Genomic DNA, 19,153 nt, shown 5'->3' on the forward strand with positions numbered 1-19,153 from the left:
TATAGGAGTGCAAATCCTATTATGAACTGTACATGTGAGGAGTCTAGGTGTGCTCCTTATGAGAATCTAATGCCTGATGATCTGAGGTTAAACAGTTTCATCCCAAAACCATCCCCCTGCCATGTGCATGGAAAACCTGTCTTCTATGAAACTGGTCCCTGCTGCCAAAGAGGTTGGGGACCACTGCTCTAAATCTTCAGCCAGTTAACAAGCTCCTTCTCAGTCAAGGTTAAATGCAGAAAGACAGCTTATACAAATGCAGGGAAAACATACACCAACTACCAAGAGGGAATCCCTCTTTCCTAACTAAGAGGGAACATTTAAGGACAAAAGATAGCACACAGAGCCAATGATAATCAAAGGGGAAAACAAGGAACAGAAAATGTGAAAATTCTGATTGATCTCCTCCGAGATGTAAGGGTACTACACGTATGAAACAAGAATTAGAGGATGGGCGTGATGGCTCACGTCTGTAATCCCAGACTTTGAGAAGCCGAAGCAGGTGGATTACCTGAGGCCGGGAGTTTGAGACCAGCCTGGCCAATATGGTGAAACACCATCTCTACTAAAAATACAAAAATTAGCTGGACGAGGTGGTGTGTACCTGTAACTCTAGCTACTCTGGAGGCTGAGGCAGAAGAATCGCTTGAACCCGGGAGGTGGAGGTTGCAATGAGCCGAGATACTGCCACTGCACTCCAGCCTAGGTGACAGGGCAAGACCCTGTCTCAAAAAAAAAAAAAAAAAAAGAAGGGCGGGAGGGAGCTGGCCATGGTGGTTCACGCCTGTAATCCCAGCACCGAGGTGAGCAGATCACCTGAGGTCTGGAGTTCGAGACCAGCCTAACCAACAGGGAGAAACCCCGTCTCTACTAAATATACAAAATTAGTCAGGCATGGTGGTGCATGCCTGTAATCCCAGCTACTCAGGAGGCTGAGGCAGGAGAATCGCTTGAATCCAGGAGGCAGAGGTTGTGGTGACCTGAGATCGCACCATTGCACTCCAGCCTGGGCAACAAGAGTGAAACTCTGTCTCAAAAAAGAAAAAAAGAAAGAAAGAAAAAGAAAAGAAAAAAGAATTAGAAAGAGACAGCAATCTTTAATACGTAAATACAAATTACTAGCAAGGCGAGGTGGCTCACACCTGTAATCCCAGCACTTTGGGAGGCCAAGGCAGGAAGATCACTTCGGGCCAGGAATTCGAGACCAGCCTGGGCAACATAGTGAGACTCCATCTCTACAAAAAATTTAAACTTAAATTTAAAAAGTAGCCAGGCTAATAGTGGTGTGCATGCCTGTGGTTCCAGCTAATCAGGAGGCTGAAGTGGGAGGATCACTGGAGCACCAGAGTTTGAGATTACAGTGAGCTATGGTCATGCCACTGCACTCCAGCCTGGGCAACAGAGTGAGACCCTGTCTCTAAAAAATAATTACTAAATTTAAAATGAGATAGAAGAGCTGAATAATAAGGTAATGGATATGTTCAAAGAGTGAATTAGTGGTCAGAATAAATAGATCAAGACAAAATACAGAAGTATAGTGAAGAGGGTAAGTTAATAGGTCTGACATCCACCTAAGAAAAATAATTTTAAAAATCTTATTTAAAATTGCCTTTTAGTACAAGAATGGTACAATGACTCAGATGAAAGGACTGTGGGGTAAGCAGCATGAATGACAAATGTCCCAGAGATCTAGACACAAATTGGTGAAATTTTAGGACTCCAAGCATAAAAAGAAAACCCCAAAAGTTTTTCATGAGGAAAAAATAGGTTACTTATCAATAAATAAAGAGAGGTAATCAGATTGGTGTGACTTTAATCAGCAATACTGGATAATAGTAAATGATTGTGTTATAGCTTCAAAACTCCAAAGGAAAATGATTTTGAGTCTAAACCATAACTCAGTTTAAAAAATTTTAAATTGAAGATTCAACATTTAATTACTTGAAGATATGCAGCAGCACACCAGAAAACTAATCCTGGGATGCAAGTGAAAGCAATCAGAAGAAAACAGTAAAACTCATAGTGGCCTAATAACTATTTACACATACACACCAAGATCCTAGAGATTAATCTAAAACTAAAATCGTATCTGATTACATCACCAAAAGAGGCTGAGGTGGAGAAGTGAAACAATGCTAAGGTTACTGACTTAATTGGGAAATGGAAGATATGGCTACTAATTAACACTAAACTTAAAGAAAAAAGGTAATCACTAAAGAAATAGCAATAGGTTTAATTACTTCCAAACCACTGGAGGAAAAACAAGGAGAAAAAAAATAACAAACCAGTAAGATGACAAAATAAAAACAAGAAAGCATGATATATAGAAAATACAAAGACAGCCAGGAATAGTCCAAATGTTTTAATAATCTCAATTAATATAAATGTATTAAATTTCCCAGAGCTGGTTTGATTAAGGAAAATAGAAGTCAATTATAGAGGATATGAGAAAAAGTAAAGTATTTCAGTTATAAAAGGCACAACTCACCAATAGTCATGTAATGCTTACATTTCAGAAATTGATTAAATGAACAATAAGATAGGCATGTAGAAAGCAGAAAGTCTGAAAATTAACAAGCTAAATCCAAAAAAACCTGTAACCAAAACAGGCAAAGCACCCCTCTACCCACCCAAAACTCATAGAATATTTACAAATATTGACCATATAATTCCATAAAGTAGAAACCATACAGGCTATATCTCCTTAGAAATTTTAAATACACTTGGAATCTGAAATACCCATTAAAAATAAACAATAGTCACTATAGCTAAAGACTGTCAGACATACAGCCAAGGGAGTACTCAGGAGTATTTTCAGTCCTAAATACATTTATTATCAGGAAACATGAAAAATGGAAAATAAAACTGTTTATATAATACACCTTAAGGCAGTGTGGGGATCAACAACATCCCTGGAGATATGGTCATCAATGAAAGTAGTCCAGGAGTCTGTGAATTCATTTATTAACCATAAGCCTATAAAATGTGTATGCTAACTAGTAATAAAAATACAAACTGTGTTATATTTTAGAATATCAACTCAGTTGTAACACTAGTTACTTCATCCTGATGAGTTGGTTGGGAATCACATCTTTGAATATATCAAAATTAAACTGAGTTCCTTGAAGTCAGACATGGCCTTATTTATTTGTATACCTTTAATATAGGCACAATAGAGGTACATAGAGTAAGCACTCAACAGTGTTAATATGAATTGAATTAGTTAATGTACGAGGCAGATAATTTCCCAAAATATGGGGCTCACTGGAGGAGTAGGGTGAAACAGAATAAACAGATCTGTATGGTGGCTACAAGGCTGGAAAACACTGGCTAAACATGAATCTTCATCTCAGGTCTGTGATGTCACTAGGGTCACATGCCAGGTGTTCCAAGATTCTCGAGAGGATTTTACCAACATGGAGGAGCTATCAGCTTTCTTACCCTTCTTCCTTGACAGCAAGATTCATGAACTTCAATAATCACAATGTTAGGAAAAATTAATCTTCAACTATAACAGACTAATTTTTTTAAAATTTAGTCCCTTTTAGCTGTATGTCAAAAGGGCAGACCAATAGCTACAGCTAGTACAATGACTAGAACACAAGCTCAAATTCCCTGGTATTACAGAAGACAAAAAGATCTCAGTAGCTTTCACTTACTTTACAATTTTTAAAAAGCTTCAATTAAGTACTTCAATTGTATCTAAACATAAACAGAGGCCCCATCTGTATTAATATTTTAAACATTCAATATTTGAGCTATGTAAGTCATGCTAGTAGGTGAATTTAAACATGTCTTAAGGAATATTTACATTTCGAAACCTTCTGATTGCATTAATTTGATCTGGTTTATTTTTAAAATATTCCCCCTTGCTACAGAACATCTTCCTTTTCTGCATTAAAAACAAAATGGCTGTATTTCTCTGCCCAACTTTGCTTAGCTGAATCAATCCTTTTAAAAGCTTTCTTCTTTACTGCTAAACCTATCTTCAATTCTTAACTGACACAACATCAGTCATTCTTACATGAGAACAATACATTAAAATAAATACAAAGAAAAAATTCTCCCCGCAAATACTAGATTCAATCCCAACAATACAGACACAGTCTTAAAAATCAGTTATGTATTTATTTGCATAGAACCAAAGGAAAGACTTAAAATCCAACATACATCCTACGAGGCTTACAATTTAATTACAAATCCAGTTTTGAGGGAAAAAAGGTTTTGATTTTCCTCTACTAACGAGGATGATACTGTTTCACATGCTTCAGTTATGTATGCTGAAACACCAGACACCTATACATCTTTACTTTTCGCAGAATTAGTATCCAGTCCAAAAAAGTCTTTTTTGATGATGTATCGAACACACTGCAAAATCACATTTCTTTCATGTCGAATGTCCGGAGCTAGAAGCTAAAACACAATTTAAAAGAAGATGAGCTGGTAAATAAATTATATCTGGGAAATACAATCTAAAATATTGCATGTACCCTCTCCATAAAGAAGACAGAACAATAAGAGATATGTATTATATTCACTATTTTGCTAAAAAACAATGCAAGAACATGTCCTTTTAATTTACATCAAGACTATCTAGCTATTTATTTATTTATTTATTTATTTATTTATTTATTTATTTTGAGATGGAGTCTCGCTCTGTCGCCCAGGCTGGAGTGCAGTGGCGGGATCTCGGCTCACTGCAAGCTCCGCCTCCTGGGTTCACGCCATTCTCCTGCCTCAGCCTCCCGAGCAGCTGGTACTACAGGCGCCTGCCACCACACCCGGCTAATTTTTTGTATTTTTAGTAGAGACAGGGTTTCACCATGTTAGCCAGGATGGTCTTGATCTCCTGACCTCGTGATCCACCTGCCTCAGCCTCCCAAAGTGCTGGGATTACAGGCATGAGCCACCGTGCCCGGCCAAGACTATCTAGCTTTTTAAACAGTACTAATGCTTATATTTGGAGTCCTCTCTAAGAGGATCTAGCATAGAACAGGAAAATAGGTTTAAACATCTGCAATTCTTTTTTTTTTTTTTTTTTTTTTGAGACGGAGTTCCACTCTTGTTGCCTAGGCTGGAGTGCAATCGTGCAATCTCAGCTCACCGCAACCTCTGCCTTCCGGGTTCAAGCAATTATCCTGCCTCAGCCTCCCGAGTAGCTGGGATTACAGGCGTGTGCCACTATGCCCGGCTAAAAAGTCTGCAATTCTTTAACCCAAATTCATAAGCAGTCTAGAAATTGATAAGTACATCTATTTACATGTAACAATGAAAATAGCAGTAAAAAATTCCAACATTCCTTGACTTTTATAACTTTCCATTTTTGTGCTTATTGTAATTAAAAGAAAGCTAAAAATCCCTGGTATTTAGAACAAGCACATAATCAAGGAATCACATGTAGTTTGCCAAAAAGGAATTTATTTTATTTTCTGATGTTATTGATAGAGTTCAGAAACATCATACAGAAACTTTCAGTGGAAAGCTCACTTAATTTACCAATTATAAGGTAACTTTTTTAAATGTAATTTACTATATATACAAAATGGAGCGCATATTTCAGACCCATTTTAATAGGAAGCAACTGTGCTACATGAGGTACCTCAAGAGTGTAGCCACTGAACACTTTAGCTACAAAATAAGTACTTAACTTGTAAGTCAAAACCAAACAGACTTTTCATAGAATGTCAACAGTTTTATAACTCCACTAAAAAATGTAAAATACTTTTATCGCTTAGACATGAAAATCTTTGATCTTCGAACAGCTTCATGTCCACTACTGAGAACTCGAACACGCATTGCCTCCTCTTTATAATTTGAAGACAGCTATTAGATTTTTGAGCACATAATGCTGAGAATAAAGCCACGAATGCACAGAATAAACACAAATAAATAAAGGTATACAAAGAAAAAAAATTAGCATGGTAGTGCATGCCCATAGTCCCAGCTACTTGGGAGGCTGGGGCAGCAGGATCACTTGAGCCCAGGAATTCGAGGTAGTAGTGAGCTATGATCACGCCACTACACTCCAGCTTGGGTGACAAAGCAAGACCTCAACTCTAAAAAAAAAAAAAAAAAGGGGGAGGAGGGAGGGAAGGAAGACAATCCCAGAAGATAACAAATGAGAATTGTCAGAAAACCTTAGGCCTTTCCATTTTGTTATGGTGTGGTTCTCAATAGACATTTGTACTAAAAATCTTTTTTTCCCTTCAGCTTGCCTTTGTACTTTTAGCTGTGCTTTCACTGGAAACTTAAAAGAAAGTCAATAAACCTCAATAGATACTTCCTTACCAACTAGTGAAACCTAAATTTATTTTAAGTGGTTGTAAAAATTACATTATTCCACATTCACTGAATATACCAGCTATATGCCAAATGTAGCTGCAGAATTAAGATACAAAGTCTCCAAGGTCAATGTGTCTCTGGTAACCTTAAAACACACACACACACACACACACACACACACACACACACCCCAGTGGCTCTATCTTTATGACGTGAGAACACAAAGATTAGAACCTAAAGAAAAATAATTTACCATTTCCAAGAGATATGGATGGTGTGTTCTTGGTTCGAATAACGTTTGATAGTTGTGATAATCTTTTTTCCTCTTAGGGTTTGTCTTTTTAAAACTTTTCTTTCGGTTCTCACTCTTGGCTTCTGAAAAATTTCTAACAGTTGCTTTAACATCTTGACTTGGACTTTTAGGAGCACTGCTATCAAGAACCTGGTTTTCTGCCAAAACGTCTGCTTCAGTCTTGATGGGAGTTTCTGAGAGTGATGAAAAACAAACACAAAAATAAACAAAACAAAACAGGTAGACCTTTCAAAAGCAACCAACAAATCCATAATAATCCTCCTAGCCATAATATTGTTCACTTAATAATTTAAAACTATGAAAGATTTTTGCAAGGCATTTATAATGTATTCTAGTATTTTTCAAATTGGAAGCTGTAACTACCAAAAATTGAGGAGACTACCATGAAGAGCTACAGAAAGTGATCTCTCTGAAGGAAATAATGCCAGACGGAAACTTGGATCTATACAACGGAAGGATAAGTGCTGGGAAAAGTAAATATGTGAATAAATATAAAAGACTTTTTTTCCCCATTGGAAAAATTTTAAAACTAAAGCAAAAATATTAAGTGTATGTGGAATTTATAACATCTATAGAAATAAAATCTATGACAACAATAGTAAAAAGGAAGGCAGAAGGAATATGTAAGTAGTGTACACTGTAAAATTCTTAAATTACACGTGAAGTAGATAATATCATTTGAAAGTACACTATGAAAAGTTAAGCTGCATACTATAAACTGCAGACCAACTCCTAAAAAGTAAAACAAAGAAGTTACAAGGATGAAAGAAGATACCAAGCATATACCAATCGCATGAACGCTGGAAAGGCTGTATTAATGTCAGACAAAAAAAGACTTCAGAACAGTGAGCATCACCAGGGGTAAAGAGGAACAGTTCATAATGCTAAAGGGGTCAATTCGTCAATAAGACAAAGAATAACACCTAAGAACAGATTTTCAATATGCATTGCAGCAAAAACTGATGGAACTGAGAAGTAGACAAATCCATTATTATGATTGAATACTTGAACATTCCAATCTCAGTAATTAAAGAAAAATTGGACAGAAAATTCGTAGGGATACAGAATACCGCTAACAATTAACTCAAGTTGACAAAGAACACCTGACCTAATATATTTTCTTGATGAGTTCATATGAACATTCACCTTGTGTTGGGCCATAAAATAAGTATCAATAAATTGAAGAAATTGAAAGTATAGAGGTATGCTTTCTGACTGTAACAGAATTAAACTAAAATCATTAACAGAAAACTAGCTAGAAAATCCCCAAATATTTAGAAACTAAACAACACACTTCTAAATAAACCATGAGTTAAAGAACAAATCATAAGATTAGGAAATATTTTGAAATAAATAAAAATGAAAACATAATGTATCATATTTGTGGACTACAGCTAAAGCAGTTCATGAAGGTACATTTATGGCTTTCAATGCTTAAATTAGAAATGAGAAAAGTCTAAAGTCAATTATCTAAGCTTCTACTGTATTGTGGTAGGGTCTGAGGAAAGAGGAAATACTAAAAAGTGAAAATCAGTGGATTAGAGTGAAAATCAATGACAACAGAGAAAAACCAACAAAGCCAGAAGTTGGTTCTTTGAAAAGATTAATAAAATTAATAAATGCACCAAGACTTTTTGAGAAAAAGAGAAAAAAAATCAATTAACAACTTGAGAAATAAAAGAGGACATCATTATAGATGCTACAGATATCACAGGAAATATTATGAACTATATACCAATAAATTAACAACTTAGGTGAAGCAAATTCTTTTGAAAAACACAAATCATCAAAACCCACTCAAGAAGAAATAGGAAAATATGAATAGTTCTGGATCTATTAAGGAAATTTAATTCATAATTTAAAACTTTCCCAAAAACAAAATGCCAGGTCCAGATGGCTTCACTACTGAATTTTACAAACAAGAAACAAAAAGAAAAACTGGTAGAAATCCTATACAAACCCTTAAAAAAAAAAGGAGGAAATAGATCCCTACTCATACCAAATCTATTACAATAAAAGAAAACCATAGACCAATATCCCTCATGAACATGTATGCAAAACTCCTTAATAAAATATTAGATCAAATCCATCAATGTATTAAAAGGGTAATAGACCATGACCAAGTAGATTTTATCCTGGGAATACAGGCTGGTTTGACATTTGAAAATCAATTGACGTTTCACCATTATTAACAGAATAAAGGAGAAAAACCATATGAACAGTTGAAAAATCACAAATTTTAAGCTCAGAATCTTCACCTCTCCCCACTCCCCAATGGTTATACTATTTACTTACTATGAATCAGTGTGATATGATATAAAGAATTCTATTCTAGAAGTTGGGAGACAGGGTTCAATTGCCTAGACAAGAGTGGCAAAACCCATAATACTCAAACATTACATAGGACTGAATGTAGAAATTATATTTGAAAAGAAGTATAGGGACAAGTGTTAAAAGCAGACTCTGGTGCCAGACTGTTAGGTTCAAATCCTGGTTCCATCATTTACTAGCTGTATGACCTTTGGGCAAGCTACTTATCTCTACCTAAATCTCTTCATCTATAAAATAGAGTTGATAAATAAGAAAAACCAGGACACTATTTTCTATTATTTCCTTCCCCTCAAGTATCGATCACTCAATTCAGGAACACAAAGTCAAATGAATCAGAACTTATAATTGTCAATTTTCTGCTAAGAAATGAGGACGGGGACTAACATTTATATTTTCCACTTTCTTGAGATTTACATTTCCCAGCTAAGTATCATATATTAATGTAATGTTCACCATTAAATTTTAAATATAGCTCATTCAGTTCTACCAAACATTTAACACCCTTTTTGGTTTGTGGCCTTCTGAAATAGTCTTTAATTTGGAAATCTCCCCATCATAGCTAAATCAGTTTGAGGAAACATAATTTTGGGGAGTTGTAAAACTGCTTAAATTCTAATACAGTTTAAAAAATGCTAAAATGCTAACATGCAGAATAGCTATTAAACCAACCCATTTGGAAGTATTTCTTATTAAATTTGTATCCTAGTGATTCTTACAGACCCTGATGTGAGTATTACCTCTTCCTTTGCTTCAGTCTTACTTGAGGGACCCTTTCCTTGTTTAAATATCTTTCCAGAAAAATGCTATCTATGTTTAAGATTCCAAACACTTTCATGCAAATTCTTAAGTCAAGACAGATCTTAATTATGAAGACACAATTGTTAAACTCTGTTAGGAAGAAACAGATTGTTCCTATATACTTAGAATCCAGGTAAATAAGCAGCCTTCTAGATACTATTTCATGGTTAAAAGACCACTTTGTTTCCTTGGTTTATTTATTTAAAACTCCCTATGTGTCAATATCCCGTCCTAGAGCCCAGAATTAATACTGAAAGCTAGAAATTTGCTAGTGACCTGGATGGCTTAATAAAGCTGAATTCAAACTATATAAAATAATTCTTAAGACAGGAATGTGAAGCAAGGGTTTTTTCCTTAAAGCAGGACATTTTAACAATTGGTCAAATATATTCATACAAAATCATATATATAGTTTAACAGATAATATCCTTTGTTATCTACAAAAGAAAAGTCTGCGCATTACTGTGCAGGATGACAGTAAATGCCAAAGAGAGAAAGACTATAATGGAAAGCAATGAAAGTTGGTTTCTTTGGACTTTTAAGTCTCTAAACCTATATGTCAGGTCTGCTACATACCAGTTTGCCAACCTTATTCCTTTTTTTTTTTTTTTTTTTGAGATGGAGTTTCACTCTGTCGCCCAGGCTGGAGCGCAGTGGTGCAATCTTGGTTCACTGCAACCTCCGCCTTCTGGGTTCAAGCAATTCTCCTGCCTCAGCCTCCCGAGTAGCTGGGATTACAGGCACACACCACCACGCCAGGCTAATTTTTGTATTTTTAGTAGAGATGGGGTTTCATCATGTTGATCAGACTGATCTTGAACTCCTGACCTCAGGTGATCCACCTGCCTCGGCCTCCCAAAGTGCTGGGATTGCAGGCATAAGCCACTGTGCCCAACCAAGCTTATCCTTTCTATGCTTAAGGTTCTATAAAATAAAGAGGTGATCTCAAAGATCCCTTCCAGTTTCCTTTCTTCCAATTTAAAATGATGGCAGTCTCAAAATTAAGACATGAGTATAAAAATACTGTTCCATCTTAAGAAACACAGAAGCAAGCATTAGTCTCGCCTGTTTTTATGGGATTCTGTAATTCTGGTAATAGTTTTCTTTGCTATCACCTGTTAAGAATACAACTGATAAGTAGGAAATGTAGTATGTGTTTAAAGAATAACTCCATCTTCATACCAATGTATGAGAAACAAGAGCACAAAAAAATGCTGTTTTTCTTAAAATTAAAATGAGGCAACCATCTGTTAAGGAATACTCAGATAAAGCCAAAGTAGCTTATATTTCAAAATTCAAGTGGCTATTAAGAAGCTACCATAGTAAGCCATGGCCTACTTAAAAAAGAAAAAACTTCCCATGTTACAGATACATATAAACATCATTTTTCATATTAAAGCCTAACGGCTCCTTATTCAACATCTTCCAAATACATAAACATTGATTATCTCTAGCCTAGTCAACATTAAAAGTGCTGCCATCTCCATCAAACTACATTTCCTTTTTTTTTTTTTTTTTTGAGCTGGAGTCTCACTGTCGCCCAGGCTGGAGTACAGTGGCACAATCTCACCTCACTGCAACCTCTGCCTCCTGGGTTCAAGCAATTGTCCTGCCTCAGCCTCCTGGGTCCTGGGACTACAGGCACGCACTGCCATGCCCGGCTAACTTTTGTATTTTTTCTAGAGATGGGGTTTCACCATGTTGGCCAGGCTGGTCTCGAACTCCTGACCTCAGGTGATCCACCCTCCTCAGCCTCCCAAAGTGTTGGGATTACAGGCGTGAGCCACCGTGCCCGGCCCATCCAATTACATTTGAATCTTCTCTTCATTCTATATAAACACTTTTAGACCTGTATTCTTATCCTCAGTACAGCTCCTACTTTGATTACACATCTTGTCCTGAGACATACACATGAATTCTCTCACGGCCGGTAAAGTCTAAATAAAACGACCACACAGAGCCAGGTATCCACAATAGTGGAACATAGATTTATTCATTAAACATATGCTGGATTATTGATATAAACCTTGGATTAAAAACTGCTACACTGCATCAGATCAAGAGCCTATTCACGGCTCTTTCAGGTAGCCCTGAAAGAGATGCTGAAGGAAATTAAACTGGTTTATCACAATTAAATTTCACAATGAAGCCTCACATGTTACCATCTGTAACATCATCTTTAAAGGTAAGACATGTATCCTGAACGTTACTGACTTCTCAGAAAGACTCTTGAAAAGATTCAATTTCTTCCGACCTTTAAAATGCACAAGCTAATGAAGACACAAGTATAAGGTTGCTGTGTTTTCCAAATGAGATAATTTATGTAAATATGCTCTAGGAAGAACAATGCCCTATATGCATTAAAAAAATTGTATCACACTTTTTGTCATAAAGGATCTCTCTCCATCTACCAAAGATGCTATAAACACGTTATAACAAGGGTTCTTGAGAGCAGAGAGAAAAAAATGAATTTTCTTTTTGCCATTTCTTTTAGCATTTTCTTCAATTCTGTTAGTGGGTATTTTCTCTTTTCCTTCCTATTCTTTCATTATATTGTATTTTTTGCTTTTTTATTCCCAGAGTAGCAACACATTTCTTTATTACTCCAGAGTTCCTTTAACCCATGTTAACTTTACTTCTGATTCAAATGGAAAAGGAATTTGAAAACCAAATGAAGAATGCACATCCTGAATGTTATTAATGCGCAGCATGCACCAAAGGCAAAAAGCAACAAAACAAAACCCTTTAACAACACACACCATGACTTACCTTCTGGCTCACTCTCTGACCCTGAAAGACTGCCATAGCTACTCATTAGTGAGCATAGGGCTGGTGTCACTTCCTTGGGTATCACAGAACGTTGTGGTTTCTCCTCCTTATCAGACTCTGAAGGGAAAAGAAGTCAGATTCAAAACATCTACCACCATAAAAAAGCGGACCATCCCCCACTCCCTCATTTGTTAGTGAAAATTAAGTAATTTCTGATCATTTCCTTAATTTTTCCAAAAAACTAATTCTAGGGGGCCAGATACACTTCCCCTTGGTTTAGACATTTTCATGGGCCAAGAAACCATTTGCCCCAGAGAAGACAGTGGGGGAAAAGGAAGCTATATAGAGCTCAGTTACTTAGCATGCTTCACAGGTTATACAATCTGAGTATACTCTAAATTAACTTAATTACATAGTCTTTGCTGTTCATTTACAGGTAGTAGGAAGGCCCAAACTTTATTTAACTTCACTGGATTGGGATCACTGCCTCTGAAAATTAGATTTAGAAATAAATGAAGTATTAAAATACCTATGCTTTTAACTGTTTTTAAGACTGTTTTTTGGGATCCAAATAATATTCAAAGCATTCTATAGGCTTAGTCAAACAGTAATGCTGAAATTAATCCACCCAAAGTTGTTTTTAGAGACAGAGTCTTGCTCTGTCACACGGGCTGGAGTGCAGTGGCATAATCTCGGCTCACCATAACCTCTGCCTGCCAGACCCAAGCAATTATCTTACCTCGGCCTCCTGAGTAGCTGAGATCACAGGCGTGTGCCACTATGCCCAGCTAATTTTTTGTATTTTTAGTAGAGATGGGGTTTCACCATGTTGGCCAGGCTGATCTCAAACTCCTGGCCTCAAGTTGATCAGCTTGCCTTGGCCTCCCAAAGTGCTGGGATTACAGGTGTGAGCCACTGTGACCAGCCCACCCAAAGTTTTTATTATTTAAAACTTCTAAGTACTTAAATAAACAAGGCAACCATGAGAATTTACCAAGCATAATACTAAAGTGCCTGCCAAATGTAAAGTGTTTGATCCAGGCCCAGCAAGCCTAGTTGTAGCCCCAGGACACCACCTATTACATTTCTTTTTGGCAGCTCTAACAATCTATTAACTCTATTCTAGACAACCAATAAAAATAAGGCCTCATTGAAGACAATAAGTAATTTGTCTATTTAATTAACCAACTCAACCCAAAACCAATATAACATGTTTCAAGACTAAGCATTTAATGTTCACCAAGCCAGTCTAGGGGAAACCAAAGCATGCCAGTAGTAAATGGGAATATTTTTCTATGTGAATGTTCAACTGCCACCTTCTGCTGGATGAAGCTAAATCCTCTCTCCTCACTACGCATCATCACACCTATAAAAGTACTCCTTGTCAATTTTAAGCTAAATTACCTTTTCTCCTTGATTAATAAAGGGAAAGGAAAGTATGAAGTTTATGTGAATTAGTAGTAGATTAAGCAGAAATCCACCACCGTGTTAATATGGAGACTTTCCATTCATTGGTTGAATGATGAAAGACCAAACTGTAGCATTTATTTCCAAGACTCAAAGAGAGGTAACAAAAAGTACAGTAATAGTTGAATATTATGCTCTTCAAAAGCATGATCTGACCTAATCCTTATGAGGTATGTGATGAGTGATGAAACAAAAATCCAGAGAATTTGAGTAACTTTTCCTTAAGATAACTATAAATCAGTTGGGTCAAATTTAAAGCCTGGCTATCTGACTCCAAATCCAAATTGTTATCAGTGAGATAGAATGCTTCCCACAGACAAATAAAGTCTTCTTAAAATGAAGCCATCCTATCAAAGTGTTTTTATGGTCCACAATAATGCTAATAATGTCTCCCACCCATAGCTCCATTTCTTTCCTCCCTTTTATAGTAAAACTCCAAACAGTTATTTGATATGCAATCATACCTTGGAGATACTGTGGATTTGGTTCCAGACCACTGCAATGAAGTGAATATGGCAATAAAGCAAGTCACACAAATTTTCTGGTTTCTCAGGGCATATAAAAGTTATGTTTACACTACACTGTGGCATATGAAGTGTGCAATAGCATTATGTCTTAAAAAATGTACCTTAATTTAAAAATATTTCATTGCTAAAAAATGCTAAAACTCATCTGAGACTTCAGGAGGTTGTGATATTTTTGCTGATGGAGGGTATTGTCTTGATGTTGCTGGCTGCTGACTGATCAGGGTTGTGGGCACTAAAGGCTGGGATGACTGTGGCAGTCTCTCTGCCTTGACTGCTATTCCCTTAGGTATCAGCCCCGCATTTCATTCAGATGTCTTAATGTCACCTTATCAGAGATGCCTTTACTGATCACTTCAGATAAAAGCGCATATCCCCTTTTCTGACCACCATTCTCTATTATTTTACTCAGCTTCAATCATCTTTATAATTCTGTTTTTTTGTTTTTGTTTTTGTTTGAGACAGAGTTTCACTCTGCTGCCCAGGCTGGAGTGCAGTGCATTCTACCTTCTGAGTTCAAGCGATTCTCCCCTTAGCCTCCTGAGTAGCTGGAATTATAGGCACTTGCCACCACATCAGGCTAATTTTTGTATTTTTAGTAGAGACGGAGTTTCACCATGTTGGCCAGGCTGGTCTCGAACTCCTTACCTCAAGTAATCTGCCCACCTTGGCCTCCCAAACTGCTGGGATTACAGGCGTGAGCCACTATGCCCAGCTCCCACATTTTCTGTATTACTTTTATAATCAGAAAATAACAGAAAAAAATAAAAACAAAGGGAAATTGACTCTGGAAAACTGTATTCTTCACAATCCAATTCATGAAGCAGAGTGCAAGGCTTTAATGTCCTTTCCCTCCTCCCTTCTTTTTTAAACTTTGTATTTTGAAACAATTTTGGATTTATACAAATGTTGCAAGGATAGTACAGAGTCTCCATATATCCTTCATCCAGCTTCCCTAATGTTACCATCTGACATAACCAAAGTACTTTATGATAGCTAAGAAGTTAACACTGGTACCACACTAGTATTTAAACTACAGACTGTAATGTAATTTCACCAGCTTTTCCACTAACGTCCTTTTTTCTGTTCCAGGATACAATCTGCAATACTACATTGCATTCAGTTGTCATGACTCCTTAATCTTCTCTAAATCTGTGACAGTTTCTCAGTCTTTCCTTGTTTTTCATGAACTTGATACTTTGAAGATTATTGTCAGGTATTTTTAGAATGTCCCTCAGTTTGGGTCTGTCTGACATTTTTGAAGATTAGACTGAGGCTATAGATTTTGGGGAGGAATACCACAGAGATGTGCCCTTCTCATCACAACCCAGGTCCATGATATCAGTAGGACTTATTACTGATAATGTTGACCTTGACCACTTGATGGTCTGCCTGCTTTCTCTACCACAAAGTTACTATTTTTCTCTTTCATTATTCTATTTCTTGAAATGAGTTACTAAGTTTAGCTCACACTCCAGGGAAGAAGAATTAAGCTTCAACTCAAGTAAGGAATATCAAAGAATTTTGGACATATATTAAAACCATGGTAATTAATAATTATTGTAATTAATAAATATTTTGGGGGGAGATATTTTGAGGCTATAACAAATATTATTTCATTTTAACGTTTCACCACTAATTTTACCATTCATCAGTGGATCTTGCCCAAAACAATGATTACTGTGGTGCTCTAATGCTGACTTGCTATTTCTCTCATTTCTTCTACATTTAATAATTAGAATTATTTTGTAAGAAAGACCTGTCCCTCCTCCCCCACATTTATTTATTTATTTATTTAGGCACTCATATCAGTATAGACTCATGGGTATTTATTCTATTCTGAGGGTTATAATTTATTATTATTTATTTTGTGGCACCAATTGTTCCAACTTTGGCCCTTGGGAACTCTTTCTAGTATCCTTCTGACATACCCACATCTTCACATTTTTTGAGCATTTTCTTACTTTCTGGTGCTATGAGATGCTCTAGGTTCAGCTTATATTTTCCCTGTTCCAACCCCAGAATCAGCCATTTCTCCAACAGGCTCTGGTTCCTTTACCTGGAGAATAGTATTTGGAAACCACAATTAGAGTGCTAGGTGTACTTGCTCCTAGGAGTGTCAAAGCTCACTATACTTGACTTACCTAAAGGGTAAGTTACAAATTCACACAAATAAACAACTCTTTCCCTATTTTTTCTTCTCCACTCAGTTAAATGTTTAAGGGACAAACCACATGTAATAACACTTTGAAAAATACTGTCCTTTTGGCACTCTCAGAACATCTTCTACAGTAACTTTTCATCAGAAAGAAAGAAAGAAAGAAAGAAAGAAAGAAAGAAAGAAAGAAAGAAAGAAAGAAAGAAAGAAAGAAAGGAAGGAAGGAAGGAAGGTAGGTCCCTGGGATCTACCTAGTAGTTCTAATGCAGGCATTTTTAGCACCTATCAGTAAAGACTATGCTGAAGGCATTGTACTGGCTGACAAAATAATACTCAAGAAACTTCATTTTATAAAAACAGCTAAAACATCTTTCTAAACTGAAAATACCAGTATAGAGATAGCAGCAATTGATCTGATAAAACCAGACTTTAGCATTTTTATAAAATACGAGCTCAAACAATTTCTCTTACCATTAAAACGTTAGCAACACTTTTCTTAGGGTAAATCTCACCTCTCTCTCTCGTATATACACATCTTGTTCCCACCATCCCCCCCCAAAAAAATCTAATGCAATGATCTAAAAATTATCCTTAGACTATGAGTTTCTGGAAGGCAGGGAGACTCCTTTGAAATCTTCGGCATTATAGTGAATTACAGTGCTGGGTAAGCCAAACGCAGGACCTTATAAATCCCCACTGAAAGGAAAGTAGCAAAATAACATTGCCCTTTGAATGTCTTGTCCACTCTAAACACCACCTGTAAAAGCTTCCTATCTGGTTTCTTTCTGTAACTTATTTCTTTACTTACTTATCCATACCCCCCACCCACCAACCCCCCATCCCACGATTTCCTATTGCCTTTATGGAGCAAAGCACAATTATATGCTCTAGCCCAAGATTTGTAATTAAGTATTCTTTAAAAATTGCAATATATTTTCAAAGTCACCTTCAAAAATAGGGACTTTGCTTTATAGTCTCCAACTCTCAAAGAAGACAGTTACCAATGGGTATCCATGACACCTGATGTGCTGGGCCAGCTTATTTTCTTATTTTAATGCCTACCTTTAAAACAACCTAGGTTAATGTGAGTGCATAGTTAGACTTATGTCCCAGTGTTCTACGACAATAGCTATATTTCAACAAATGACTAATAAGTTGGGTTGCCTTTGTCTTGTGGATGCTGAGGCACTTCAGTCACAGATGCTCAATGCCACCTTACTGACCCACTTTCTTCCTAGCTGAGACAACCGACTTACTGTTTCAAACTACAAGCTAGGAAAGCCATAAACTTGTTGCATATATATTTAAACAATGGCAACAAAATGAACTGGATGCTAACTAATGAGATACCAAAATAAACAAAGAAAAAACAATCCTTAAGTTAGGCCAGTCAGCAGAATACACAAGGAAATAAAAAAAATATGCTAGTAAGGAAATCTAATGACAGACAATAAGCCACACTCAAAACTGATAAATTGAGAGACTTCTTTAAATAAAAGGCTTTCCCATCAAAACAACATCAATTCTTAATTCAAAGTAGCTGCACGATTACTGAGAGTACATATGGCACCAAATACAATAAAGAAAAGGTGAACCCAGGCAATGATTTTCCAAGCATGATCTGAAAGTTATGAAGATCCTCTGGAACTTGAGTCTTGTTTAAAATGTGAGTGCTGATGTCTGGATTAAGTTCTGAGCCAGAAAAAGGCAAAAAAATGGAAGCAATAGGGAGAACTTTATTATTAAAGTGAGCTTAGTGCTGAAAAGTATCAACTGCCATATGAGAACAGTGGGTTATGTTATCACAATGCTGGCTGCTAGCCTGCCACTGACAACTTGAATAACCAGATTTTAAGGTTGGCTGGCTCTTGCCCAACGTAAGAGAAGCTGCCTCCAAACAAGTGGAAAACATATATTGGAGAGTGGAGAATATTTAGGGCAGGGGTATCCAATCTTTTGGCCTCCCTGGGCCACATTGGAAGAATTGTCTTGGGCCACACATAAAATACACTAAGAATAGCTAATGAGCTTAAAAAAAAAATCACACAAAAGAATCTCATATTTTAAGAAAGTTTACAAATTTTTAATGGGCTGCATTCAAAGCCATCCTTGGCTGCATGTGGCCCGTGGGCCATCGTTTGGACAAGCCTGACTTAGGACATATGAAAACAGGGGAATAGATTGTCTGTAGCTATACCTGCAGTGAAAAGTTAAAGAACCTATGGCCTAAATCAACGGTCCCCAGCCTTTCTGGCATGAGGGACCAGTTTTGCAGAAGACAATTTTTCCAAGGACAGAGGATAGGGGGTGGATTGGAGATGGTTTTGGGATGATTCAGCACATTACATTTACTGTGTACTTTATATTACTATTACATTGTAATATATAAAATAATTGTACAATGCACCATAATGTAGAATCAGTGGGAGCCCTGAGCTTGTTTTCCTGCAACTAGACAGTCCCATCTTGGGATGATGGGAGACAGTGACAGATAATCAGGCATTAGATTCT

The 19,153-nt window shown here is 36.6% G+C and overlaps 1 protein-coding gene across 1 annotated transcript in view; it reads right to left on the reverse strand.

The window, feature by feature from the left end:
• Positions 1-2,347: 2,347 nt before the first annotated feature.
• The window catches only part of NUFIP1 (nuclear FMR1 interacting protein 1), a 50,342-nt gene continuing 33,536 nt past the window's right edge, over positions 2,348-19,153 (reverse strand). The window contains exons 8-10 of the mRNA XM_030813350.1: positions 12,494-12,610; positions 6,536-6,768; positions 2,348-4,413 (exon numbers count right to left, since the gene is read on the reverse strand). Of these exons, the coding sequence (XP_030669210.1) occupies positions 4,297-4,413; positions 6,536-6,768; positions 12,494-12,610 (467 nt within the window). The 3' untranslated portion in view covers positions 2,348-4,296. The remainder of the gene's footprint in view (positions 4,414-6,535; positions 6,769-12,493; positions 12,611-19,153) is intronic.

This window comes from Nomascus leucogenys, chromosome 5 (assembly GCF_006542625.1).
Source record: "Nomascus leucogenys isolate Asia chromosome 5, Asia_NLE_v1, whole genome shotgun sequence".
Lineage (NCBI taxonomy): Eukaryota > Metazoa > Chordata > Mammalia > Primates > Hylobatidae > Nomascus > Nomascus leucogenys.